The following is a 26634-nucleotide window of genomic DNA, read 5'->3' on the forward strand; positions in this document are numbered from 1 at the left end:
TTCCACCTCATTTTTTTCCACTGTACCGGACCAAGACTAACACACATTCATATGTACAGGGAATAGAATGAAATACTGAATGAAAATGTTACCTAGGATATAATACATACTGTATGAGTACACAACAACATATGTTTTTTGACTCACCAGGGAGAATCAATGGAGATTACTGTAGGCATGTTTTATAGGATCCAGGTAGTGCTTGTGGAGCCCTTCATATCTGCTGGGGATTATTGCCGATTTAGTTATTCTGTTATTCAACCTCCTAATCATATACCATGGTTGTGTATGACCGTTGTTGGATTTTCAATGAGTCTTGCTATAATGACCGCAGTACGTTCTATATGTTTGTCTCGAATAGAACAGCACCTTTAGTCCCAGCCCCTGTGTTGCTGTAATGGTAAGACCGAGTGAGTGCAGTTCCTCTGAGCTGTACCAGAGGGAGCTCTTTTCTCCCTGAGCCGCGTCGGCCGGGACAATCCCAACCTGTTGTGTTGACAAGAAGTATTCCGTCTAGACAGACCGAGGGCCTAGAGAGAGAGGAGAGACTGAAGAGGAGGGTGAGAGAGGAGAAGTAGAGGACGGAGAGAGAGTGTCTCAGGGGGTTGGGTTGTAAGCAAAAAGACACATTTACGTTCTCTGCGAGATAGTAGGGAGGGCGGTGAGAGGGAGAGAAACGATACGTGGTAGTTTTTATCTAGCTTCATTGGACACACGGACTAAGTCGCTCTGGATAAGAACTTCTGGTAAATTAAAATGGGAGGGAGACGGAAGGGAGGGAGGGGGAGGAGGGAAGGGAGGGAGTGAGAGGGGGAGGCGGGCACGGAGAGAGAGCGAAAGAGGAGGGGAGGAGAGAGTGAGGGGGGAAGAGGGCAGGGAGAGAGGGAGAGGGGGAGGAGGGAACAGAGAGAGTGAGATGGGGAGGAGGGAACGGCAAGAGAGAGGGGAGGGGAGGAGAGAGAGGTGGAAGAGGACAGGGAGATGAAGAGATTAGGCTCCTAACTTGCTGATAGAGGGCAGCTGCCAGTGATTGTAATTGAAGAGATGAAATGATCCCATGGCTGGCTCCCTCCCTGCCTACAATGTCCCCTAGTCCTCTTGTGTTTTCTGGCTAATCTTACCTTCTCGATCGATCTCCCTCTCTGTCTATCACTACCGCCCTACCTCTCTCTCTCTCTCTACCTCTCTCTCTCTGTCTCTCTACCTCTGTCTCTCTCTGTCTGCCTTTCTCTCTCAACTCTTATGTTCCCCTCGATATCTACACATTTCCCTCTTCCTTAGAAATTAGATTTCTCTCTCACGTGGCACACACAGAGACATACTTGCTCACACATGAGTGTCAGAAGGTTCAGATATTAATGAGAGTGCTGCCTTGTCCCATGCTGTTAGGAGTCCTAGCCTCCTTGCATAAATCCTTGTTTTTCTTTCCTACTCTACGGTGGAGATGTGTGGAGATTTTTTTTTTTACAGCTATTCCTCAGTTTCACTAAGCTAGCTGGGGTTGCTCAAGACCCAATATGACTGATTTTGTATGTGGGAACCACATTTAGTCAGAGGAAACTGCAAAACACTTTTTAAATAGTTCAAAGGTTAAGATGCTTGTCCTCGAAGTCTACAGGAGATCAAGGGGCCTCAGTAACCATAAATGGATGGAATCATAATGCATAAATTCCATTAAGTAGACCTTTTTAGATATGAAACAATAGAGAGCATTGCTATCTTCTAGCCAGCAGGGTGAGGTTAGGTATCCATACCGGATCTGCCCAGTTCAGACCGGGAGATGGTGGGGAGCATCACCAACGAAGAGGCGAGATGAGGGAGTGCACCTACCTGGCATGGCACACTTGGCATTTTCCAAACACTTCTTTATCTGGATGTATTCCAAGGAACTGGGAAACACACTCTGAGGGGCGGTTGGAGAGCGGACACCTGTTAGCTGATTGTGTTTTAGACAGATGCAGCGAAGGCCTTTTCAGACTGCTGATGCCTAATGGCTTCCTGTAGGTCTTTGTTTGCGTTTGTTTGGGAAGGGCACGAGGTGGGCACTGACAAATCAAATGTCCAACAACACCATGACAGGGGTAGTTCTGATATGCTTCCTGTAAGTGCTTGTTTTATTGTGTGTGTGTGGGTGTTGGGTGTGTGTGTGTGTTGGGTGTTGTTTTTCCCAGGGGATAAGCACACTATCCTTCAATCTGTCGTTCGGCGTATGGGTTCCTATCGCGGACTACTTCCTACCGCTTGGTGATTGGCTTGTTATTTTTAGTCCGGAGAGCTGAGTGAGATTGAAGATGCATTTGGACTGGTCATCTGTTGTTCTTCTGCGTTGCTGTGTAACGTGCAACGCTGCTCATCCAGCACTTCAGACCGACTCCCATTTACGTCATGTCACTATTCACTTTTTGTTTACAGTACTTGGTTATTTTGAGAGGAATGCGTAGCCTACAACTCAACTCCTCTTTGTGGCTGGAGATGTTTGCGAAACCAGGCAATAGTCTTGCCAGGTGGAATGAGACAACCATTCGCAAATGGGGGAAGAGGGGGCCAACAGGTCAATGGGAAAGGAGGATAGTGTCCGGTTGAGAGTGACAGCTCCTTCAGAGAAACCCCTTCACCGCCAAATACATCTTGATAAGCACATTAGCTCGGCAAACTGCTCATCATGTCACTCTTAGACGTCTTCCTATTCTGTCTCGAAAACCAATTATCTATTTAAGCCAAGTTCTCGGTAAGTTTTAGTTTTCAGATTCGTCAACATGCTCTCTCAGGACTTTTTTTTTTATCCCTTAGCAGCACTATCTGGCTTTCTATTTCTGGACCCTACCTTTTTAATGTTTCGGGTCAAACATGATTTATCTACAGCCCTGGTTGTATTACGACAGATGAAGTTCATGGGCAAACGATTCAGCTGAGAAGAACAGCTAAGTTGCTCACCGTTGAGCGTTTTCAGCCTGCAGACTCGATGGAGCTGCTGAAAGTTGTCTCGGGCCGCCCGTGAATTTGTCTGTCAGGGATTTAGAGTGTGAGAAGGATGTCTGAGGATACGCTCTGTGTTGTGTTCACAGCTAGCCATGGGGACGAGGGGATGCTTTTGACGGCGGCTGTTAAACAACACAGAGGGGGGGGGGGGGGGGGGGGGGGACTCCGTAAGGTGAGACCAACAATGGCCTCGGGAAATCGTCCCCTATTTATCGTCTTCAATATTCCATAGCTGAAGAGGAGCGTAGATTGCCTGTCTGGCGATGACAGGCGGATAGCGGTGCAGCTACCAGATGTCTGGAACTTTATCCAGGTTGTCCAACAACAACACAAAATGATTTGTGCATGTAGCCGTGTACATATAGTACTGCACATTTTTTCCCACGTAGATGGAAATGATGCCAAAAGCGAAGTAAGCCGTAAGACAATATGATTGTGTATAGGAGAGATAGAGAAGGAGGGAGGGAGACAGACAGAGAGAGAGCGAGAGAGAGAGAGCGGAGGAAAAGGGTGTAAGAAACTCCAGCAGGGGTGTAGGGGGGAGTGTCTGTACGTGTTCTTCAGAGGGACAGTGGTGAGTACCACCCTGACGCAGACCCCCACATAACTACGGAACCGCTGCACGGTAGGGCTGCATTCTGGACATTGTGTGTGAAGTTTGTGTGTGTGTGTGTGTGTGTTTCTCCATGGTTCTATGCATATATGTGTTTGTGCCAGACCAAACGTCAACGTGTCTATAGTGTGATGATGGAAGAGGTTTGAGTGCTCTACTGGGCAAACAGTGTGTCTTGATGTGCTTGTGCATGCTTATCCTGGCAAGTTCATGCAGTGGCAGAGCATCACATAAGTTCTAGGAGGGGGACAAAAGTTCCATTGGGTTGAATTGTCTGATTTTGAAGCGTGTCTGATTTGACGCAACGTCGACTACAGTTCGTGCGCCGTAGAGACCAGATACAGTGGTGAATAGTGATGGAGATCATGTTAGGTGTTCGGCTTCCTCATTGTCTTACAACGAAAACAAGAAGTACTCCCGCTAGAAACCCCAAAGTTGTGATCATTTATTATTTTTTGGCTTCCAGAGAAGGCTAGAGTTGGTTCCTTATCCACTACTCAATATTTTTACTATACATCATTGGTCGTTTGTCTCTGTAACAGAACAATAATGCTCAGAGTTGGCGCGATGGTTGCTCTCGGTGTGTGTGGGTGTTCTTCTGTACTGACAGAATTGCAGGCTCTTTGTTAACGTAAGGTGAAGTGTTCGGTGACGGACATTGGAAGGCCCCCCCACCCCCCGCCCCCCTTATGTTATAGTGTTTTTAATGTCACGTGTACAGTACAGTGAAATGCCTTTCTTGCAAGCTTACACTATGATAACCTTGACAAAAGTGTTTTTTCTTCATAGCTCTAAGCTGCACCTATTTTCAGAACTTGTAGGATTGTGTGGGATCTGATCGCAAGGATGTTTTGGAATATGTTGTTCAGTGATTTCATTCTCAGCTGGAATATCGTTGATGATGAAGTGGTTGTTTGACGTTACTCAGTGCTGAGCTAATGTAAGTGCTGTACGGCAACCCAGCGAGTCAAAAAAGATGCTACTTTTAAAGGAAGTTTCCTTTATCTGTTGAGTTTGAACTAATTGTTACCCCCAGTGTTTATTTGTGGGTTACACTTTGCACTCTTTCTTCCAGCCGTTGTATTCTCATCTTTATTTATGAATATCTATCAAATGCTCTGCTTCCACCTCCTATATGTGCTCTGTTGTCAGTCCAGGTGCCTTATGCGGCTCGGATAGGAGCATTCTGTTTGACTGATAGGGGTTATGGACTGGAATCCCATGGAGAATAGCAGGACAATTACTTTTAATTGGGATAATGGCATTCCATTTGATTTAACTCTCCCTCTGCCATTAAATTCCAATTGAAGCAAACGAGTATAAACGAGGCGATTAGCTCCAAAACCTTTTTTTTCTCCCCTTCATTTTCCAAAGTTTTTTTACTCAAATCATGGGACTTTTTAAGCGGGGTATGCGGTTAACGTTTGTAAATAAAAGAATCGGCAAAATATATATATATGTATATATTTTTTTAGTGCATCTTCAGTCAATGTAACATAGCGCATATTTAATTCATTTTAAGATCGATACAACTGTGTTTATGATATTCGTCAAATGTCATCAGTATACAAGTTTTAAGACGCACAATGATTTATTTCTTGCGGTGTGAAATTCCAACATAGAAAAACATGGTGTGATTCCGAGCCCCGTCACGAACTACATCTTTCTGGAGACGGCTTTCATCACTTTCATTGTAGTTTCCCTGTTTGAAGAAAATAGCTTCATAATAATGTGAATGAATACACTACTTTATTAAATGACTTTATTGCGAGTCTGTACATTACACCAATATTACATTACACTGGTACACTACTTTTTCCCCCCAGTCTATTGCTAAGACTTATACTTTGTCTAACATATACAGTATATGGATTAAATGACATGAAAATGATCATTCTCAATCATTGACATTAAAAGGCCCCAGAATGAAGGGTAGTTGCAGTGAAGAGAAAGGCAACAGGGAACACAATGGAAAGGACAGGAGAAAAACGCTCCTGTTGGATACTTTTGCATATAACTGTGGTAAATATCTATTGTGACCATGCTGAAACGGAGTTAAACATAAAAAAACATTCAAATGTAGTCAAAAAAATATATATTTTTAAAAGGAGTTAAACATACAAAGTAGTTTGTTTCTTAATTTGATTTAACACGTTTTTTTTTTGCTATGACATCTGGATCATACTCATACTGTCAAAGGAAAATGACGGTTACAAGAAGAATATGTCTGTGATACGCGTTTTCTTTGATAATATGTGTTATCGGGGTTATCAGAATCAGAGGAAGTCAGTTGGTTTCAAATCCTATCGACGTGTTCCATCCTGCCTTAACCCACTGACTGCACGTTGATTTCATCTATCAAACGACTTCTTCTAACTGTTTTTTCTTCCTTACAAATCTTGTTGCTGCCTGAATTTTTTACATTTATTTTCATCTAATTTATGCGGTGAAGTTCAACATTCATATTTTTTTTTTTATCTCCAAAGGTATAGAGACCTACAGATGTGATTGTAGCTTCGGCAGTAACATCAATGTCAAGAAAGAAAATAAACGAACGTGTTCTAGCAGAATCCCCTCAGGCCTTATTTGGCAGGGACTTTCAGGTTTCACAATTCCCCCAGTGTTGCACACTTTTAACCCCATAGTGACATATCACAGTCGCAGTGTCTTCACCCATATGTCTCCATCTTTCCCTGTGTTAACTAACCACTCAGGATATTCCAGAGAAGCCCAAATAAAGAGCAAACCATTCAAGGCAAAATACACAAGTAATTCAAAAAAACATTTTAATTTCTAAACATGTCCTGTTGTTATCACAATGGTCATTTACACAAGTGGTGTTGTGTTTGTGTTGCAGTCTGGTACAGGTTGTGTCAACACTGGTGTTTGTCATAGAAGGCAGTGGAGCCAGTCCAAGTGTCTAACCCTACAGCGGCGCCCCCCTCCCCCTGGCCCGGCCACACCTCTCCCTCTCCGTCTCTCTCTATGATATCCCTCATCCCCTGATGGGCACCTCATCACACCGTGCCACAAGTCCACTGTCGTCGCTAACAACCACACCACGCCACTAACCACCGGCCATCGCCATGGAGATGAAACAGTCAATGATGATGGACAGAGAGAACGAAGGAGGGGAGAAAGAGAAAGGGGAGGAGTCATCGCAGGAGAACGGCAGACTCATGCTGGCTGACGGAGGGGTGGCAGAGAAGGGGGACCCCAAAGTGAACTCTGGTGGGGGGTCAGGAGGGGTGTCCAACGGGTACCCCACGTCCACAGCACCGAGCCCCAAGGAGGGAGCGGGGGGTGTACCCGCAGGGGCCCTCAGGACTCTGGTGGTCCAGCAGACCAGTCTGGACCAGCCCCGGGAGACCTGGAGCAAGAAGATGGACTTTCTGTTGTCTGTGATTGGCTACGCCGTGGACCTGGGAAATGTGTGGCGCTTCCCCTACATCTGCTACCAAAACGGCGGAGGTGAGATCCCGGGCCTGTTCATTCGAGCACGCTGTTGCAAAAAACTCAAATAAGCGTTTCTTGTTGGACAAGTCTAGGTAGTCTCTCCTTGTTTCAGCCTGTTTTCTTACGTTTGGTGCCTAATGAACACAACCCAGGTTGAGGGAGAAAGTAACACTGGAAAGGAGAGAATCTGTAGCTGGGGAAAGGGAGGTTAAGGAAATTGACAGAGGAAACTAAACCATCTACAGTATACTGGTAACAATAAGCATTAATGGAGATTGAATATAGTTTTCCACACAACATATTTTCACACTTAATCATATACCTAGATAAAGAACCATAAAGCAAGATAGATAAATCGGACAGAGCGTCCGGAAAACACAGACCATTCAAACCAACCAAAACTTTGATCAAATGAACATTTACACCTCAGACAGAAATAGCACTGGGTAAATACATACACGTTAAACCTTGTGTCTTCTGTAATGAATGTTAACTTAATGTTCCCAGATGTTTACAAGGGAACTCTGCTGTCCTCCCTGCCTTTCTACAACTCTCCTCCTCACATCAAATACAGGCCTCCGATTCCATTTTATTGAATTTGCAATAATAACATCTTTGCAATATCCTGTTTCTCTGTTTAGTGGGAGCGAGGGAAAGAGAGAAAGAGAGATGGAGACAGGGAGACACTTGATAGAAGCAACACTATTAATTGTCTGTTTTTATGAGAGTGGCTTCAATCTATTCTCTCTCGCTCTCTCTCTCTCTCTCTCTCTCTCTCTCTCCCTTTCTCTCATTGCTTAATAACCTGTCTCCTAGTCCCAGCTACTGAATCAACAGTTATCTTTGCTTTCATGTCAACCACACAGATATCAATTCCTAATCAAATACAGAGACAGGCTCCAGTCCAGCCAAGCCCCTATCTCCCTGGTACTCTCCAGGGTTTGCCATGTCTTTTTTTCTCTGACATTTCCAATTCCTCCTCTCACTCCCTTTGCTCTTTAGGGTCAGCTACAGGTCAGTGTTGAAGGTTCCAGATGTTGATGTCAATTGTTGTTAGATAAGGTGTGTAGAAATCTGGCAAAGAGTGCAAATATGAAACATGTGGAGTTTCTATTTTTGACCCATGAATGAAATTATTTTTACTCAATATACCCCAACCCCCGCTTTTTCCTTTTCCCTCTCTCTCTCCCGCGCCCTCTCTCTCTCTTGTGCCCTCTCTCTCTCTCGCTCTCTCCTGCGCCCTCTCTCTCTCTCGTGCCCTCTCTCTCTCTCGCTCTCTCCCGCGCCCTCTCTCTCTCTCGTGCCCTCTCTCTCTCTCTCTCGCTCTCTCACGCGCCCTCTCTCTCTCGCGTGCCCTCTCTCTCTCTCGCTCTCTCCCGCGCCCTCTCTCTCTCGCGTCCTCTCTCTCTCATGCCCCCTCTCTCTCTCGCTCTCTACCGTGCCCTCTCTCTCTCGCTCTCTCCCGCGCCCTCTGTCTCACGTGCCCTCTCTCTCGCGTGCCCTCTCTCTCTCGCTCTCTCCCGCGCCCTCTCTCTCTCGCGTGACCTCTCTCTCTCTCGCGTGACCTCTCTCTCTCTCGCGTGATCTCTCTCTCTCTCGCTCCCTCTCGCGCCCTCTCTCTCTCTCGCTCTCTCCTGCGCCCTCTCTCTCTCTCTCGCTCTGTCCCGCGCCCTCTCTCTCGCGTGCCCTCTCTCTCTCTCGTGCCCTCTCTCGCTCTCTACCGTGCCCTCTCTCTCTCGCTCTCTCCCGCGCCCTCTCTCTCACGTGCCCTCTCTCTCTCTCTCGTGCCCTCTCTCGCTCTCTCCCGCGCCCTCTCTCTCTCGCGTGCCCTCTCTCTCTCTCGCTCTCTCCCGCGCCCTCTCTCTCTCGCGTGACCTCTCTCTCTCTCGCTCTTTCCCGCTCCCTCTCTCCCTCACGTGCCCTCTCTCGCTATCTCTCGCGCCCTCTCTCTCTCGCGTGCCCTCTCTATCTCTCGCTCTCTCCTGCGCCCTCTCTCTCTCTCTCTCGCTCTTTCCCGCGCCCTCTCTCTCGCTCCCTCTCTCTCTCGCGTGCCCTTTCTCTCGCTCCCTCTCTCTCTCTCGCTCTCTCCCGCGCTCTCGCTCTCTCCCACGTCCTCGCTCTCTCCCGCGCCCTCTCTCTCTCGCTTGCCCTCTCTCTCTCTCTCTCTCTCTCGCGTGCCCTCTCTCTCTCGCTCCCTCTCTCTCTCTCTCCCGCGCCCTCTCTCCCTCACGTGCCCTCTCTCTCTCGCGCTCTCTCTCGCGCCCTCTCTCTCTCCCGCGCCCTCTCTCTCTCTCGCGTGACCTCTCTCTCGCTCCCTCTCGCGTCCTCTCTCTCTCTCTCTCGCTCTCTCCTGCGCCCTCTCTCTCTCTCTCTCGCTCTGTCCCGCGCCCTCTCTCTCGCGTGCCCTCTCTCTCTCTCGCGCCCTCTCGCGCCCCTCTCTCTCGCTCCCTCTCTCTCTCGCTCCCTCTCGCGCCCCTCTCTCTTTCGTGTGCCCTCTCTCTCTCGCTCCCTCTCTCTCTCGCTCTCTCCCATGCCCTCTCTCTCTCGCGTGCCCTCTCTTTCTCTCTTTATCTACCCCTCTCTGTCTATCTCCCCATCTCTCTCTCCCCCACTCCCCTACCTGTTGTCCCAGGTGCCTTCCTGCTGCCCTACATGTTGATGGCGGTATTCGGTGGCGTGCCTCTGTTCTACATGGAGCTGGCACTGGGGCAGTTCCACCGCAGCGGCTGCATCTCCATCTGGAAACACATCTGCCCCATCTTCAAGGGTAAGAAGAGAGGAGGGGAGATGGAGAGAGGGGAGTGGATTCGACTAATTTTGTTAACACGATGAAGCTTGTCAACTATTTTGATAAGTGTTATGGAGGAGTTATGAGAGGAGAGGAGTCGGGAGAGAAGAGGAGTTGGGAGAGAAGAGGAGTCGGGAGAGAAGAGGAGAAGGGGATTCAGGGGAGTCACGGGAAAAGGGTAATCAGGGGAGAAGAGGAGTCAGGGGAGAAGGGGAACCAGGGGAGAAGAGGAGAGAAGAGGAGTCAGGGGAGAAGAGGAGAAGTGGAGTCAGGAGAGAAGAGGAGTCAGGGGAGAAGAAGAGAGAAGGGGAGTCAGGGGAAAAGAGGAGAAGTGGAGTCAGGAGAGAAGAGGAATCAGGGGAGAAGTGGATTCAGGAGAAAGGGAGAAGAGGAGTCAGGAGAAAAGGAGAAGTGGAGTCAGGGGAGAAGAGGATTCAGGGGAGAAGAGGAGTCAGGGGAGAAGAGGATCCTGGGGAGAAGAGGATTCGGGGGAGAAGAAGAGAGAAGGGGAGTCAGGGGAAAAGAGGAGAAGTGGAGTCAGGAGAGAAGGGGAGTCAGGAGAGAAGAGGAGTCAGGAGAGAAGAGGAGTCAGGGGAGAAGAGGATTCTGGGGAGAAGAGGAGTTAGAGGAGAAGAGGAGTCAGGGGAGATGAGGAGTCAGGGGAGAAGAGGATTCATGGGAGAAGAGGAGTCATGGGAGAAGAGGAGTCGGGAGAAGAGGAGTCAGGGGAGAAGAGGCGTCGGGAGAGAAGAGGCGTCGGGAGAGAAGGGGAGAAGAGAAGTCAGGAGAAGAGGAGTCAGGGGATAAGAGGCATCAGGAGAGAAGGGTAATCAGGGGAGAAGAGGAGTCAGGGGAGAAGAGGCGCCAGGGGAGAAGGGGAGAAGAGGAGTCAGGGGAGAAGAGGAGTCAGGGGAGAAGAGGAGTCAGGGGAGAAGGGGAGAAGAGTGGAGTGGTAGATCCAGAAAGACAGTGAGCAGCTAGCTGTTAGAGCAGATAGATGAGTGAATGTCTGAGAGACAGATAATATGAACTCTCCGACCCCTTCAGCACGTTCCTCATGAAAGTCTCTGCATCCCCTTGTTGTGGTGATGTCCAGCTCTCTGTTATGGAAATTGTCACATTTCCCACGGAAATGCCAGCATGCTTAGAAACGTCATGTTATGTAAATCCCAGTTGTTTCCAAATGTCATCTCCTACTTGAGTCGGACTTGAATTAGCTTGAAAACAGATAGATAGGTTTAGATCTCTGAGTGATGGATGGAGCGAGTTATCCCCGACCAACCCCAACCCCACAACACAGAACACACCTTCATCTCAAACTCTCTTCCCATCTGGTCAGAGTCTGGTTTGCTCGATGCCCTGGTCCGCCACTTGCCTCGTTTGTCTCTCTACCCCACTCTCTGCCTCGTTTGTCTCTCTACCCCACTCTCTGCTTCGTTTGTCTCTCTACCCCACTCTGCCTCGTTTGTCTCTACCCCACTCTCTGCCTCGTTTCTCTCTACCCCACTCCCTGCCTCGTTTGTCTCTCTACCCCACTCTATGCCTCGTTTATCTCTCTACCCCACTCTCTGCCTCCTCTCTCGTTCATTCATACCTGTGTTAATCCTAATGGAAAAACAGACTCTCTTCTCTCCATCACAAACTCTCTCGCTCTGTCTCTCCAACAGTCATCACCGGCACCATCTATATATGATTATAGGACGGTATAAAGGGGCTGTGCGGGTTCATGACAAGTCTGACGATGCATTATCATAACTGCATTGTCTTGCATTATACCTTACATTGCCTTTTCCTTTCTGCGAAAGGTATCGGCTTCGCCATCTGCATCATAGCGCTGTACATTGCGTTCTACTACAACACCATCATGGCGTGGGCCCTGTACTACCTGCTGGCGTCGTTCCGGCCCACCCTGCCCTGGACCACGTGCTCCAACCCCTGGAACACGGTCAACTGTCTCCGCTACCTGTCCACCGACAGCAACATCACCTGGACCAACATGTCCACCTCGCCCGCCGAGGAGTTCTATACGTAAGTCAAGACCATGTAAGTGCAAGGCAGGACGGAGGGACGAGGAAAAGGGGGCTGCCAGGGACATTAGACGGTAGAGGACGGAGGGGTAGACGGCATGATGGGCTCGGTGGAGGAGAGGGGAGGAGAGGCAGAGAGGACAGTGACTGGATGGGTGGATGAAAGGTAGATATGGATAGGTGGAGGGAGATGGGAGGAGAGGCAGAGAGGACAGTAACTGGATGGGTGGATGAAAGGTAGATGTGGATGAAAGGTAGATATGGATAGGTGGATGAAAGGTAGATATGGATAGGTGGATGAAAGGTAGATATGGATAGGTGGATGAAAGGTAGATATGGATAGGTGGATGAAAGGTAGATATGGATGGGTGGATGAAAGGTGGATATGGATGGGTGGATAAAAGGTAGATATGGATAGGTGGATGAAAGGTAGATATGGATGAAAGGTAGATATGGATAGGTGGATGAAAGGTAGATATGGATAGGTGGATGAAAGGTAGATATGGATGGGTGGATGAAAGGTAGATATGGATGAAAGGTAGATATGGATGAAAGGTAGATATGGATAGGTGGATGAAAGGTAGATATGGATGGGTGGATGAAAGGTAGATATGGATGGGTGGATGAAAGGTAGATATGGATGCGTGGATGAAAGGTAGATATGGATGGGTGGATGAAAGGTAGATATGGATAGGTGGAGGGAGATGGGAGGAGAGGCAGAGAGGACAGTGACTGGATAGGTGGATGAAAGGTAGATATGGATAGGTGGATGAAAGGTAGATATGGATGGGTGGATGAAAGGTAGATATGGATAGGTGGATGAAAGGTAGATATGGATAGGTGGATGAAAGGTAGATATGGATGGGTGGATGAAAGGTATATATGGATAGGTGGATGAAAGGTAGATGTAGATAGGTGGATGAAAGGTAGATATGGATAGGTTGATGAAAGGTAGATATGGATAGGTGGATGAAAGGTAGATATGGATAGGTGGATGAAAGGTAGATATGGATAGGTGGATGAAAGGTAGATATGGATAGGTTGATGAAAGGTAGATGTAGATAGGTGGATGAAAGGTAGATATGGATAGGTGGATGAAAGGTAGATATGGATAGGTTGATGAAAGGTAGATATGGATAGGTGGATGAAAGGTAGATATGGATAGGTGGATGAAAGGTAGATATGGATAGGTGGATGAAAGGTAGATATGGATAGGTGGATGAAAGGTAGATATGGATAGGTGGATGAAAGGTAGATATGGATAGGTGGATGAAAGGTAGATATGGATAGGTGGAGGGATAGGTTAAGTTACCTGAACTTAAAATGTTTAGTTGGCCCAAACTTGTCTCATATGTTCATTCAACTGTTATTTGTGCATCTACCTAAAGAAGACTGTGAAACTGGTTATACACACACACACAAACAGTGCTTTTAACATGCAATATTTTCAACTTATCTATTTGACATAAGTGTTTACATTTTGCGTGCTCATTTATATAGTAATTATTATTCAACATGAACTCACACTTAATCTGACTTCTCTCATCTTTAATTTTATTTATTTATTTCAGCAATTTTAGGGTGTTTCCCATGCCGAGAGAGAGACTAACGTGGATGTCCATTCTAGTAATGATATTTCTATGGAAAAAAAGCAACTGGTTCTGTCATTCCTGACTTTGAGTCTGGTTCACTCCTATCAATCTAAGAGAGATTTGGGGCTTTGTCAAGGTTGACTCTATTCTAATGCACGTAAAACTCCTCTGCCTCATGTCTGGCACCAGAATTTCTGTGTTTTTTTTCGTAAACCTTGTCATTCTGTCCATCTGGTATGTTTTCCTTGAACTTTGCGACCTTTTGCCACATTTCAGGCTTCAAACATAAAGATATAAAACTGTATTTTTTTGTGAAGAATCAACAACAAGTGGGACACAATCATGAAGTGGAACGACATTTATTGGATATTTCAAACTTTTTTAACAAATCAAAAACTGAAAAATTGGGCGTGCAAAATTATTCAGCCCCCTTAAGTTAATAGTTTGTAGCGCCACCTTTTGCTGCAATTACAGCTGTAAGTCGCTTGGGGTATGTCTCTATCAGTTTTGCACATCGAGAGACTGAAATTTTTTCCCATTCCTCCTTGCAAAACAGCTCGAGCTCAGTGAGGTTGGATGGAGAGCATTTGTGAACAGCAGTTTTCAGTTCTTTCCACAGATTCTCGATTGGATTCAGGTCTGGACTTTGACTTGGCCATTCTAACACCTGGATATGTTTATTTTTGAACCATTCCATTGTAGATTTTGCTTTATGTTTTGGATCATTGTCTTGTTGGAAGACAAATCTCCGTCCCAGTCTCAGGTCTTTTGCAGACTCCATCAGGTTTTCTTCCAGAATGGTCCTGTATTTGGCTCCATCCATCTTCCCATCAATTTTAACCATCTTCCCTGTCCCTGCTGAAGAAAAGTAGGCCCATGATGATGCTGCCACCACCATTTTTGACAGTGGGGATGGTGTGTTCAACTGTGTTGCTTTTACGCCAAACATAACGTTTTGCATTGTTGCCAAAAAGTTCAATTTCAGAGTGATCATGGGCCTCTTGGCTGCATCTCTGATCAGTCTTCTCCTTGTATGAGCTGAAAGTTTAGAGGGACGGCCAGGTCTTGGTAGATTTGCAGTGGTCTGATACTCCTTCCATTTCGATATTATCGCTTGCATAGTGCTCCTTGGGATGTTTAAAGCTTGGGAAATCTTTTTGTATCCAAATCCGGCTTTAAACTTCTTCACAACAGTATCTCGGACCTGCCTGGTGTGTTCCTTGTTCTTCATGATGCTCTCTGCGCTTTAAACGGACCTCTGAGACTATCACAGTGCAGGTGCATTTATACGGAGACTTGATTACACACAGGTGGATTGTATTTATCATCATTAGTCATTTAGGTCAACATTGGATCATTCAGAGATCCTCACTGAACTTCTAGAGAGAGTTTGCTGCACTGAAAGTAAAGGGGCTGAATAATTTTGCACGCCCAATTTTTCAGTTTTTGATTTGTTAAAAAAGTTTGAAATATCCAATAAATGTCGTTCCACTTCATGATTGTGTCCCACTTGTTGTTGATTCTTCACAAAAAAATACAGTTTTATATCTTTATGTTTGAAGCCTGAAATGTGGCAAAAGGTCGCAAAGTTCAAGGGGGCCGAATACTTTCGCAAGGCACTGTAACTGGCAACCTGGCATCTAGCTCGATCATCTCGATCATCTTTCACCGTACCAAGTTATTTTTGCCAAGTTATCTTATCTCCTTATTCTGTTGTGTCAGCATCACATATCCACAATATGTTTATTCAATTTCTATCCTTGTCATTTTCTTTTTTTTTTTTATCTATCTCTTGCCTAGTCCTTTCACGTTCTACCTTTTATGACCCTGGAAATCAAATAAAATCTTGCTCAATGCGTTTATTTAGCGTCCTTCGCCGGGAGGCTGATACTTAAGCTAAATAAACACACACGATACAAGAGCAACTGTTTATTTTCTTTCAAAATATCATCAATTATCCCCATCTATCTGCAGCAAGCAACCTGCCAGATGTATGAATGCTTTTCCTCTCCTGATCACTCTATTTCCCTATAAATGACTCCTTTCTCTGTTATTCTGTCTCATCCCCTCTTCTCATCTCTCTTCCCGACAATCCCTCTCCTTTCCCTGGTTGATCCCCCCCCCCCCCTCATCCATCTCCTCAACCCCTCTCTCACCCCTCTCTCTCCTTATCCCTCACTCGCCCCACTCTTTCACCCCTCTCTCTCCTTATCCCTCTCGTCTGACACCTTCCTCCTCATCCCTCTCTCCTGATCCCTCTCATCCCTCCCCTTATCCCCCTCTCTCCTCACTCCTCTCTCTTTACCCTCCTATCCGCTCCTCATCCATTTTGCTCATCCCTCACTCCTCTGTTCCGTAAAGGCGTCAGGTACTGCAGGTACACCTGTCCCCAGGTCTGCACCAGCTCGGCAGTGTGAGTTGGCAGCTGGCTCTCTGCCTCCTGTTCATCTTCACCATCGTCTACTTCAGCATCTGGAAGGGAGTCAAGACCTCTGGCAAGGTGAGCATGGCTGGGGGATTGAGAAACAGTAGATAAACAGTAGATCACAGTAGGTAAAATGTTTCTCACTGATGCCTCCTATTCATACGTGCCCCTCTCTTTCTCTCTGTCGCTCCCTGCATATCTTCCTTCCTCTCTCTCTTCCTCCTTCACCCTCTCTCTATCTCCCTCTCTCTCTCCTCCACCCTTCTCTCTCTCTCCTCCACCCCTCTCTATCTCCCTCTCTCTCTTCCTCCTTCACCCTCTCTCACCTCCACCCCTCACTCCCCCACCCCTCTCTCTCTCCCCTCTCTCTCAGGTGGTGTGGGTGACAGCCACCTTCCCCTACCTTGTCCTGCTGGTGCTGCTCGTTCGTGGGGCCACTCTGCCCGGAGCCTGGAGGGGCGTGGTCTTCTACCTCAAACCTGATTGGGGGAAACTGCTCAGCACCACAGTGAGTTGGCCCACTATTTGTTTAGGTTTACAGCCAATCCTTTGTCATCATACAACACACTGGCACCGAGTCATCTCTCTCTCTCTCTCTCCCTCTCCCTCTTTCTCTCTCTCTCTCTCTCTCTCTCTCCCTCTCTCCCTCTTTCTCTCTCTCTCTCCCTCTCTCTCCCTCTTTCTCTCTCTCTCTCTCTCTCTCTCTCCCTCTCTCCCTCTTTCTCTCTCTCTCTCCCTCTCTCTCCCTCTCTCCCTCTCCCTCTCCCTCTTTCTCTCTCTCTCTCTCTCTCTCTCTCTTTCTCTCTCTCTCTCTCTCTCTCTCTCTCTCCCTCTCTCCCCCTCTCCCTCTCTCCCTCTCTCTCTCTCTCTCTCTCTCTCCCTCTCCCTCTCCCTCTCCCTCTCCCTCTCCCTCCAGGTATGGATTGATGCTGCAGCTCAGATCTTCTTCTCTCTGGGGCCAGGTTTCGGGGTTCTCCTGGCCTTTGCCAGCTACAACCCCTTTCACAACAACTGTTACAAGTGAGTCTCCATTTCTCTTGATACAGTACAATCTATTTATGAACCTGCCCATATGGGATGTTTCTTTCCCTCTCTTTCTTCTCTTATCTCCCTCTCCATCCCCTCTTTCTTTCTATCTCTCCCCCTCACTCTGCCCTCGCTCTCTACCCCTCTCTCACTTCCTCCCTCCTTTTCTCCCCCCCCCCTCTCTCCCCTTATCTCAGGGATGCGTTGCTGACCAGCTCTGTGAACTGCCTGACCAGTTTCCTCTCTGGGTTTGTCATCTTTACCGTGCTCGGCTACATGGCTGAAATGCGCAAAATAGGCGTGGAGACCGTAGCCAAGGATGCTGGTAAATCAATCAATCAAATCCATAATCTATTTTTCATATCCAGCAGTTGTTGTAGGATTTATTTATTTTTACATCAGGGCCCGTATTCACAAAGCGTCTCAAAGTGCTGATCTAGGATCAGGTGTCCTCCCCCTTCCCTTGTAATCTTATACAATATGATCTAAAAAGGCCCAGTGCAGTCAAAAACGTGATATTCCTGTGTTTGTATTGACCAATAAGAAAGAGAGTTCCAAACCCCTCTACCAATAACAGCTACTTTTCAGTTTTCCCCTCCCTACTCAGACCACTCCCAGACAGTCCTCGCTAAATTTTTGCTTGAGAAATTTCTCTTTGCTAGGAATATTTTTGACCATTTGAATTAAAAATAATTTCAGTAAGGTACTTTATTGTTACCCAGAAATGATTAGATATTGCATGGGACCTTTAATGGAAAACTGATCCGAGATCAGCTCTCCTACTCTGAGACACTTGAGAAATACAGGCCCAGATAGTTCACAGGTTATCTGAATTCAGACAGTAATTGAAATCTGGCAATTGAGTACAGACCAGACTGTGGAGAATCCTAACGTAAGACACACAGTCAAAACAAATTATCTGCCACGGTTCTAGTTACATTTGCATACATCAAGACAGGACTAATTAGGCCTCTTAAGGGCACTGTACTGCAGCGCCAGCTGTGCCATCAGAGTCCCTGGGTGCGCGCCCAGGCTCTGTCGTAACCGGCCGCGACCGGGAGGTCCGTGGGGCGACGCACAATTGGCCTAGCGTCGTCCGGATTAGGGAGGGCTTGGTCGGTAGGGATGTCCTTGTCTCATCGCGCACCAGGGACTCCTGTGGCGGGCCGGGCGCAGTGCGCGCTAACCAAGGTTGCCAGGTGCACAGTGTTTCCTCCAACACATTGGTGCGGCTGGCTTCCGGGTTGGTTGCGCGCTGTGTTAAGAAGCAGTGCGGCTGGTTGGGTTGTGTATCGGAGGACACATGACTTTCAACCTTCGTCTCTCCCGAGCCCGTACGGGAGTTGTAGCGATGAGACAAGATAGTAGCTACTACAACAATTGGATACCACGAAATTGTGGAGAAATTGCCCACTATTCCTTTTTGATAAAGGCCCAACACCACATGTAAAAGCCTCAGGGGCCCGTATGGAAATAATTACGATCCCTTAAGTGCTTTCAAACATGAAAGAGGACAGTTAAGATGCCACATTTCCACCGTGCGTGTGTGTGTGTGTGTGTGTGTGTGTGTGTGTGTGTGTGTGTGTGTGTGTGTGTGTGTGTGTGTGTTCCCTTTCCTAATATGTTGATTGTCTGTCTCTTCTGCCAGGTCCCAGTCTGCTGTTCATCATCTATGCTGAAGCCATCGCCAACATGCCCGCTGCCACCTTCTTCGCCATCATCTTCTTCCTCATGATCATCATGCTGGGGCTGGACAGCACGGTCAGTGGCACATACACACACACACATACGTGCAAGCACAGATGAATACACATGTACAAATGCGCGTGCACACGCATGCATAAGGGTGTGGTAATCTCACAGAGTTACTGGTTCTCAAATTGATTGTCTGTTTTTGATCAGTTCTCCTCTTGATGTACTTCTACTATGTGTGCTAATTCATTTAACCCAGGCTCTCAGGTTGTGTTGAGTGTGTAATCATCCAATCAGGCTCTGAGCTTAGAAGGGGGGGGGGGGGGAGGTTACTGTCAACAGAACTGATGCTGAAGGAACAGTTTGTTTCTGAGGATCTTTCTGTCTGGGTTTACCTGTTTTTTTGTGATCTTCTATAGCTGCGCAATTATTATTTTCCTCTCTCGTGAGCATCTCTCTCTCGCTCATCACTCTCCACCTGTCTCTCCTTTTCTCTCTCCCTTTCTCCTCTGAGTTACTCCTCTACTGACTCTCTCAATTTAATTTCAGTTTAATGTCTCTCCCTTCTTGTCTTCCTGTGTAGTTTGCCGGTCTGGAGGGGGTGATCACAGCCATGCTGGATGAGTTCCCCCAGTTGTTGTCTAGGAGGAGGGAGTGGTTTGTCCTGGGCCTGGTGTGTGTCTGCTACCTGGGAGCGCTCTCCACCCTCACCTACGTGAGTCTCCTCTCCACTCTACCTAGCCTCGGTCCCACTCCACCTAGCCTCAGTCCCACTCAGCCTCAGTCCCACTCCCACTCCCACCCAGCCTCAGTCCCACTCCCACCCAGCCTCAGTCCCACTCCCACCCAGCCTCAGTCCCACTCCCAACCAGCCTCAGTCCCACTCCACCCAGCCTCAGTCCCACTCCACCCAGCCTCAGTCCCACTCCACCCAGCCTCAGTCCCACTCCACCCAGCCTCAGTCCCCTTGGCCCAGGTTATTATACTTTCATCCAATCTGTTTTTTTGCTGGTTATTTAGCAATGTCCAGAATCTCCTGAATGGCCTGAAGCAATGCTGTCGGGAAATAAGTTGAAAATAAGCTGGAACATCAGTGGTATATACTGTAGAAATGTCTCTATAGTCTCTATATCTTTCTTCCCAACACCCATGCATTTCTCTGGAACTCTGTTTTAGGGAGGTGCGTTTGTGGTGAAACTGTTTGAGGAGTACGCCACGGGACCTGCTGTCATCACTGTGGTCTTCCTAGAAGTCATCGCCGTTTCCTGGTTCTACGGTAAACTGACAATGATGTTGCTGACAAGGCCCACATAGTCTGACATTCTTTGGAATCAGCTTTTTAATTTTTGATTTAATGGATGTGTGTTTGTGATTGGTTTGTAACCTGACTGCACTAGACATGTCTACTTTTGGACAATAAAACAATGGATGGATGGATGGATAAGGTGATTCCATATTGAGACACTAAAGTGTGTGTATGTGTGTATGTGTTTCATTCTGTGTCTTTGTGTCCATTTTCAGGCACGAGTCGTTTCTGTGCTGATGTCCATATGATGCTGGGCTTCTCTCCTGGATTGTTCTGGAGGGTGTGCTGGGTGGCCATCTGCCCAATATTCCTACTGGTGAGGCACACACACACACACACACACACACACACACACACACACACACACACACACACACACACCGGTTGTACATACAGTTGAAGTAGGAAGTTTACATACACTTAGGTTGGAGTCATTAAAACTCATTTTTCAACCACACCACAAATTTCTTGTTAACAAACTATAGTTTTGGCAAGTTGGTTAGGACATCTACTTTGTGTATGACACAAGTCATTTTTACAACAATTGTTTACAGATTATTTCACTAATAATTCACTGTATCACAATTCCAGTGGGTCAGAAGTTTACATACACAAGTTGATTGTGCCTTGAAACAGCTTGGAAAATTCCAGAAAATGATGTCATGGCTTTAGAAGCTTCAAATTGGCATAATTTGAGTCAGTTGGAGGTTTACCTGTGGATGTATTTCAAGGCCTACCTTCAAACTCAGTGCCTCTTTGCTTGACATCATTTGGAAAATCAAAAGAAATCAGCCAAGACCTCAGAAAAATAATTGTAGACCTCCACAAGTCTGGTTCATCCTTGGGAGCAATTTCCAAATACCTGACTGTACCACTGTACAAACAATAGTACGCAAGTATAAACACCATGGGACAACGAAGCCATCATACCGCTCAGGAAGGAGACACGTTCTGTCTCCTAGAGATGATTGTACTTTGGTGCGAAAAGTGAAAATCAATCCCAGAACAACAGCAATGTATCTTGTGAAGTTGCTGCAGGAGGGACTGGTGCACTTCACAAAATAGATGGCTTCATGAGGGAGGAAGATTATGTGGGTATATTGAAGCAATATCTCAAGACATCAGTCAGGAAGTTAAAGCTTGGTCGCAAATGTGTCTTCCAAATGAACAAAGTTGTGGCAAAAGGGCTTAAGGACAACAAAGGCAAGGTATTGGAGTGGCCATCACAAAGCCCTGACCTCAATCCTATAGAACATTTGTGGGCAGAACTGAAAAAGCGCGTGCGAGCAAGGAGGCCTACAAACCTGACTCAGTTACACCAGCTTTCCAGAAGGAATGGGCCAAAATTCACCCAACTTATTGTGGGAATCTTGTGGAAGGCTACCCAAAACATTTGACCCAAGTTAAACAATTTAAAGGCAATGCTACCAAATACTAATTGAGTGTATGTAAACTTCTGACCCACTGGGAATGTGATGAAAGAAATAAAAGCTGAAATAAATCATTCTCTCTGCTATTATTCTGACATTTGTAAATGAGAACTTGTTCTCAACTTGCCTACCTGGTTAAATAAAGGTGAAATAAATAAATACATTTCACATTCTTAAAATAAAGTTTTTATCCTAACTGACCTAAGACAGGGAATTCTTACTAGGATTAGATGTCAGGAATTGTGAAAAACTGAGTTTACATCTATTAGGCTAAGGTGTATGTAAACTTCCCACTTCAACTGTACCTGTTCGAAAAACACCACTTCCTCCTACGTCGCATCTCTCCTCAGTTCATCATTGTCAGTTTCCTGGCGTTCCCCCCGGAGGTCAAGTTGTTTGACTACGTCTACCCACCTTGGACCACAGTTCTGGGCTACTGCATCGGAGTGTCCTCCTTCATCTGTGTACCAGCCTACATGGTGTACCACCTGCTCACTGCCAAAGGGACCTTTAAACAGGTAAGAGCCTCCAGAGGGCTTGGGGAGGGCCTCTCCCCCTCCAGTCCCCCTCCAGTCCCCCTGCCATCACCAGGCTACTAACAGAGGACACAATCAAAAGGAGAGATGCAGAGAGTAGGAATACAAGCCACCACGGCTTCCAGACACACACGCAAACATAGACAAGCGACAGACACCGCGAGGACCTGCACACTGTCACGTTGCCAAGCCAGAAAACAGCCCCTTGTTTGAGAAGACAGACAGACTGACACCAAATTGCATGGTACACACAGCACCTTCCTCCCTCCTCTCCCTGCCTTTGATAAACCTGTCATCCAATAAGCCCAGTGTTTGCCAGTGCCTCACCGCACAATGGGACTGAAAGACAGTGTCAGCAGGGGGGGGGGGGGGGGGGGGGGGTGTTCTGGTCGTACATCTGTGTTAGTGTGTGTGCGCGTTACGTGTGTGAGCGTTGTATGCCTAACCTGCCGCTGCGGCCAGTGATCGTAGACAGACGGATCAGAGCGAGATCAGGATGTGTGTGACAGCGATCTGTCGGGTTAGGCCGCAGTTATACCAGTTATACCAGGCACTACTTATTGTGCTCAGGCTACCAGAAATCAGTCACTTTCAACAGAAGCAGACATCGGAAAGTCCCATTTTATGAGTGGCGCGAAGGGACGGTTTTGCTAGATAGCTCTGACACTATGCTGGATAGGCTAACAGCCAACGTGCCAATTTGCATGTTGTTCGGAATATAGAACCACAACGAGAGATCTCTGTGATTCCACAAGATAACTTGTAGTATAACCGGACTGTTACAAGGGGAACCCAACACGCAATTACAATGGATGACATGAAATAACCCCGGTGTTCCCTCCTACCCCTCTCTTTTCTCTTCTTCCCTTCCTTATCCCTCAGCGTCTCCTGAAGGGCATCACCCCTGTACCCAGTGGGCCTCACAGTGACATTATCATCACCCACGCCGTCTGACCCAGTGGTCTGACCAGGCCCGGTGGACTACACCCCCCTCTGCTGGACATAGAGCACAACTGCAGGTTGGGGAGGGTTCGTCCCTTCCCCCGCTTCTCCTCCAGAACACCCACAGCAGACTTCAGCACTAAGGCACCCCGTCCATCCCACTGACCCCAGGGGTGAGGTGGAGTGCCGGGCCACACTGTCTGCAGCGTCCCACCCCTCCTCCCGTCATCTCCCTCCTGGCTCATTCTGTTAGCTAAACCGTTAGCGGCTAATGGCGTCACTGTTTTCATACTGGCCCACGCTGGTCAGAGCATTTCAACCACCCGACAGAGGGTTTTTTAGATGCCACAGCACAATGACATGTGTACTGTTACAATTGGAATCCATCCATTCAGTATGATTCATAAACATACACACGCACTCTTCCTTGTCTATGTTCTGTCAGGTCCACTTTTATATCACAAACAAACATCTCACGGATTCATTTGACCTTCAATCCTTGTTTCATGAGTTCTGCTTTCAGATATTTAGCCGGACATTGATTGCAAAATCCAGGAATCTTTTTACATGTCTAAATGAAGCCAAATGTTCCATCGGTATTTCTACAGGTATTTCCAGATGTGAGCTGTTGTCATGTTTTAGAATGACTTGGTGGGAGCTTGTCAGTGTTTCTGAATGGGAATGGGATGGCTGAACCTATGAAGGGTCTTGATGAGTGCCAGAGCGTCTCCACACGGTGAAGCGCTGTATGTTGGTGTAGTATGACGCACTGCAGTACTGATTATGCTCTGTAAGCATATCCAGGTTGTTGGGGAACATAGAGACAAGTTCAGAAGAGAACACAGGGCTTTGTCCAGTCGTATGTGGGGGGATTCTTGAGTTGCAGTATGGAAGGCTCTGGTTTGTGTGTGTGTGTGTGTGTGTGTGTGTGTGTGTGTGTGTGTGTGTGTGTGTGTGTGTGTGTCAGAAAAAATTGGAAGGAACGTGGGGAGAAGCTACCCTGTGCAGACTAGAAGGAGTCGTGGGTTATATTATTGCAATATACATATATATATTTATTTTAAATAATTATTATTGCTGTCAAATCTATGTATGCTTTCATGTAATTTACCAAAAACTGACATGCTGATTTAGTCTCTTAATATGTAAAACACCATTTACATGTGAATTACTTATAGTGGGAACCAAATATCGATCACAACTATTTTCATCTCCATCGCTCAGTCCTCAAGGTTGCATCTGAAACAGCTATCTGTCTTTACTCTCTACCCAAATCATCTGTTGTGTGTTGGACTGGGAGTAAAAATATGGCATGTACGTGTGTATTAGTCTTGGAATCGGTGTATGTCTCTTTGTTCTGTGAATACCTGTCTTGGATGCATTACTGTATGTTTGTGCGTGCCTCAGACCTGGGTTCAAATACTATAGAGAATCTTTCAAATACTTTGTGTTTTCTTTAGCCTGCCTAGGGCCAGATGGGCGGGGTTTGTTTTAGCCTGCCTAGGGTCAGATGGGCGGGGTTTGTTTTAGCCTGCCTAGTGCCAGATGGGCGGGGTTTGTTTTAGCCTGCCTAGTGCCAGATGGGCGGGGTTGTTTTAGCCTGCCTAGTGCCACATGGGCGGGGTTTGTTTTAGCCTGCCTAGTGTCAGATGGGCGGGGTTTGTTTTAGCCTGCCTTGTGCCAAATGGGGGCGGGGTTTGAAGGTTTGCGACTGTTCTATTTGTTCCATTGAACCAGGCAATCAAATCTGAAGTATTTGAAAGGATTTCAAATAGTATTTTAACTCAGGATTGGTGTACGTGTGAGCGTGCATACATGAGTGTGTGCGTGTGTACATTATGAATGGAAGTAGCAGTGTCGGACTTTGTGAGTGTGTGCATGCCAATGTGTGTAACCTGTGCTTCAACTTGTGTCTGTGAAGTGACCTTCTCTCGTCTTGTACTTCGCCAAAATATCCAATGAAGATGATGTTAACATCCCTCCCTTGTACCTCTCGAGCCTACATAATGTATGATCTATGTGCGTCTGTAAAAGATTGTATTGAGAAATAAACCTGTATAGAAGAAAGATATAAATATATATGAATTAATAGATAAATAAAGTTAAGATGTAAATGAGTAGCTATGCCTCTTGCATTTTTCCCCGAAATGCTTTTGTAACACTGTTTTATATGTTTTGTAACATTGTAACTCTTGAATTGAGTTCATTTCTGAGATTATTTTAGGGCTGAGGGCACAGTTAGACAGACCATTTTCCACTATACACATCCCACTGCTAGGGGCAGTAGCTAGGGCCAAGTGCTTGAAGAACCAGCAAGGCTTGATAAGTGATTGCTCACAGGTGTGGGTGATTGGCGGGTAATTAGTTATTGAGAGGTGGGTCAAAGATTTTCTATTATATTGAAAAGATTGTCGAGTGACCGCTCTAACAATGGAAATGCATGTCCTCAAAGATGGAGGCGAGATCAGGTGGGACCTTTCTGGCCAATAAGAGGGCAGATAAGCGTGTGAACAACCGGCACAACTTCGGTATAAAGTCTTTTTTTTCAATGTTGGCTAAATGCCACATGCGTCCACTTAAATCAGAGCATTCCTTACAACCTAACCATTATGAAACTTATATTCAATCAAATAAGCCTCACGTAGCAAATTAGCAATACCTTTTTTTGTTGACCAAATTTGACACAAATTCCTCACTTTGTGGTCTTATTTTCGTGGACATTTTCACTTCTTACTCTCTGCCGAAACTAACGCCCTGCTTCCACTCCTGGTGGAACAAAAATATAAACACAACATGTAAAGTGTTGGTTTCATGAGCTGAAATAAAATATCCCAGAAATGTTCCGTACAGTACACACAAATTTCTCTCATATTTTGAGCACAAATTTGTTTACCACCTGTGGCATATCAAGAAATTGATTAAATAGCATGATCATTACACAGGTGCACCTTGTGCTGTGGACTATAAAAGGCCACTCTAAGTTGTGCAGTTTTGACTCACAATGCCACAGATGTCTCAAGTTTTGAGGAAGCGTGCAATTGGCATACTGTCTGCAGGAATGTTCACAAGAGCTGTTGCCAGAGAATTGAATGTTAATTTCTCCACCATAAGCCGTCTCCAACGCTGTTTTAGAGAATTTGGCAGTACGTCCAACCGGCCTCACAACAGCAGACCACGTGTAACCAAGTCAGCCCAGGACCTCCACATCCGGCTTCTTCACCCTCGGGATCGTCTGGGGGGGTGCTCCCCAGTGGGTGCGGTGTCATGTGAAATCCATAGATTAAGGTCTAATACATTTATTTACATTGATTGGAACTGTAACTCAGTCAAATCTTTGAAATTGTTGCATGTTGCGTTTATATTTTTGGTAGTATCTTTTCTAATGCTGCGTTCGTAACTAAGTGGGAAGGTGGTAATTACCCGTTGTGAAGTCGTAAATGCCAGTTGGATGCATTCTTGTGCTTTGAACTCATTGAGAAACCCTGATTGGCTAGTGGCCAACAAGCTGTGTTAACTAAAAGTGTAAGGCTGTAACTGTTAGTCCAAATAGTTGCAAACAGTTGTGTTTTGCAACGAAAGCAAGAGTTTTAATTAGACAAATTCAGTTAGATCCCTCCTCGTTTCATTCCGTTTGCTTTCGTTTTGCAAAAGAATCATCGTAATGACTACGCCCCCAGCTATCACGCGTGTAAACAAATTATATTTTTGGGGGTTGCATTTAACTGCCTAAAATGCTGTCATCAAAGCAATTTCCTTAGTAGGTGTGACGTCAGAGATCAGCATGTGGGCGAAGTCGGAGCTCAGGGATGATAGAGTTTCCCA

General features: G+C 46.5%; 1 protein-coding gene across 3 annotated transcripts in view; it reads left to right on the forward strand.

Annotated features, from left to right (window-relative positions):
- The window catches only part of LOC110503657 (sodium-dependent serotonin transporter), a 27555-nt gene extending 2626 nt beyond the window's left edge, over window positions 1-24929 (forward strand). Inside the window, exons 2-15 of one of the 3 annotated variants that reach the window (XM_036962069.1) lie at window positions 6307-6360; window positions 6450-7063; window positions 9681-9815; window positions 11642-11864; window positions 15817-15955; window positions 16254-16388; window positions 16797-16900; window positions 17104-17231; window positions 18555-18667; window positions 19182-19313; window positions 19775-19874; window positions 20120-20220; window positions 21685-21852; window positions 22753-24929. In XM_036962069.1, coding sequence (XP_036817964.1) covers window positions 6679-7063; window positions 9681-9815; window positions 11642-11864; window positions 15817-15955; window positions 16254-16388; window positions 16797-16900; window positions 17104-17231; window positions 18555-18667; window positions 19182-19313; window positions 19775-19874; window positions 20120-20220; window positions 21685-21852; window positions 22753-22824 — 1935 coding nt within the window. In that variant the 5' untranslated portion in view covers window positions 6307-6360; window positions 6450-6678 and the 3' untranslated portion in view covers window positions 22825-24929. Of the gene's footprint in view, window positions 1-3183; window positions 3605-6306; window positions 6361-6449; window positions 7064-9680; window positions 9816-11641; window positions 11865-15816; window positions 15956-16253; window positions 16389-16796; window positions 16901-17103; window positions 17232-18554; window positions 18668-19181; window positions 19314-19774; window positions 19875-20119; window positions 20221-21684; window positions 21853-22752 lie in introns of those variants that run through there. The other 2 variants (XM_036962072.1, XM_036962070.1) reach the window with 2 other exon arrangements.
- The last annotated feature ends 1705 nt before the right edge of the window (window positions 24930-26634 follow it).

Source organism: Oncorhynchus mykiss, chromosome 24, assembly GCF_013265735.2.
Source record: "Oncorhynchus mykiss isolate Arlee chromosome 24, USDA_OmykA_1.1, whole genome shotgun sequence".
NCBI classification, from domain to species: domain Eukaryota; kingdom Metazoa; phylum Chordata; class Actinopteri; order Salmoniformes; family Salmonidae; genus Oncorhynchus; species Oncorhynchus mykiss.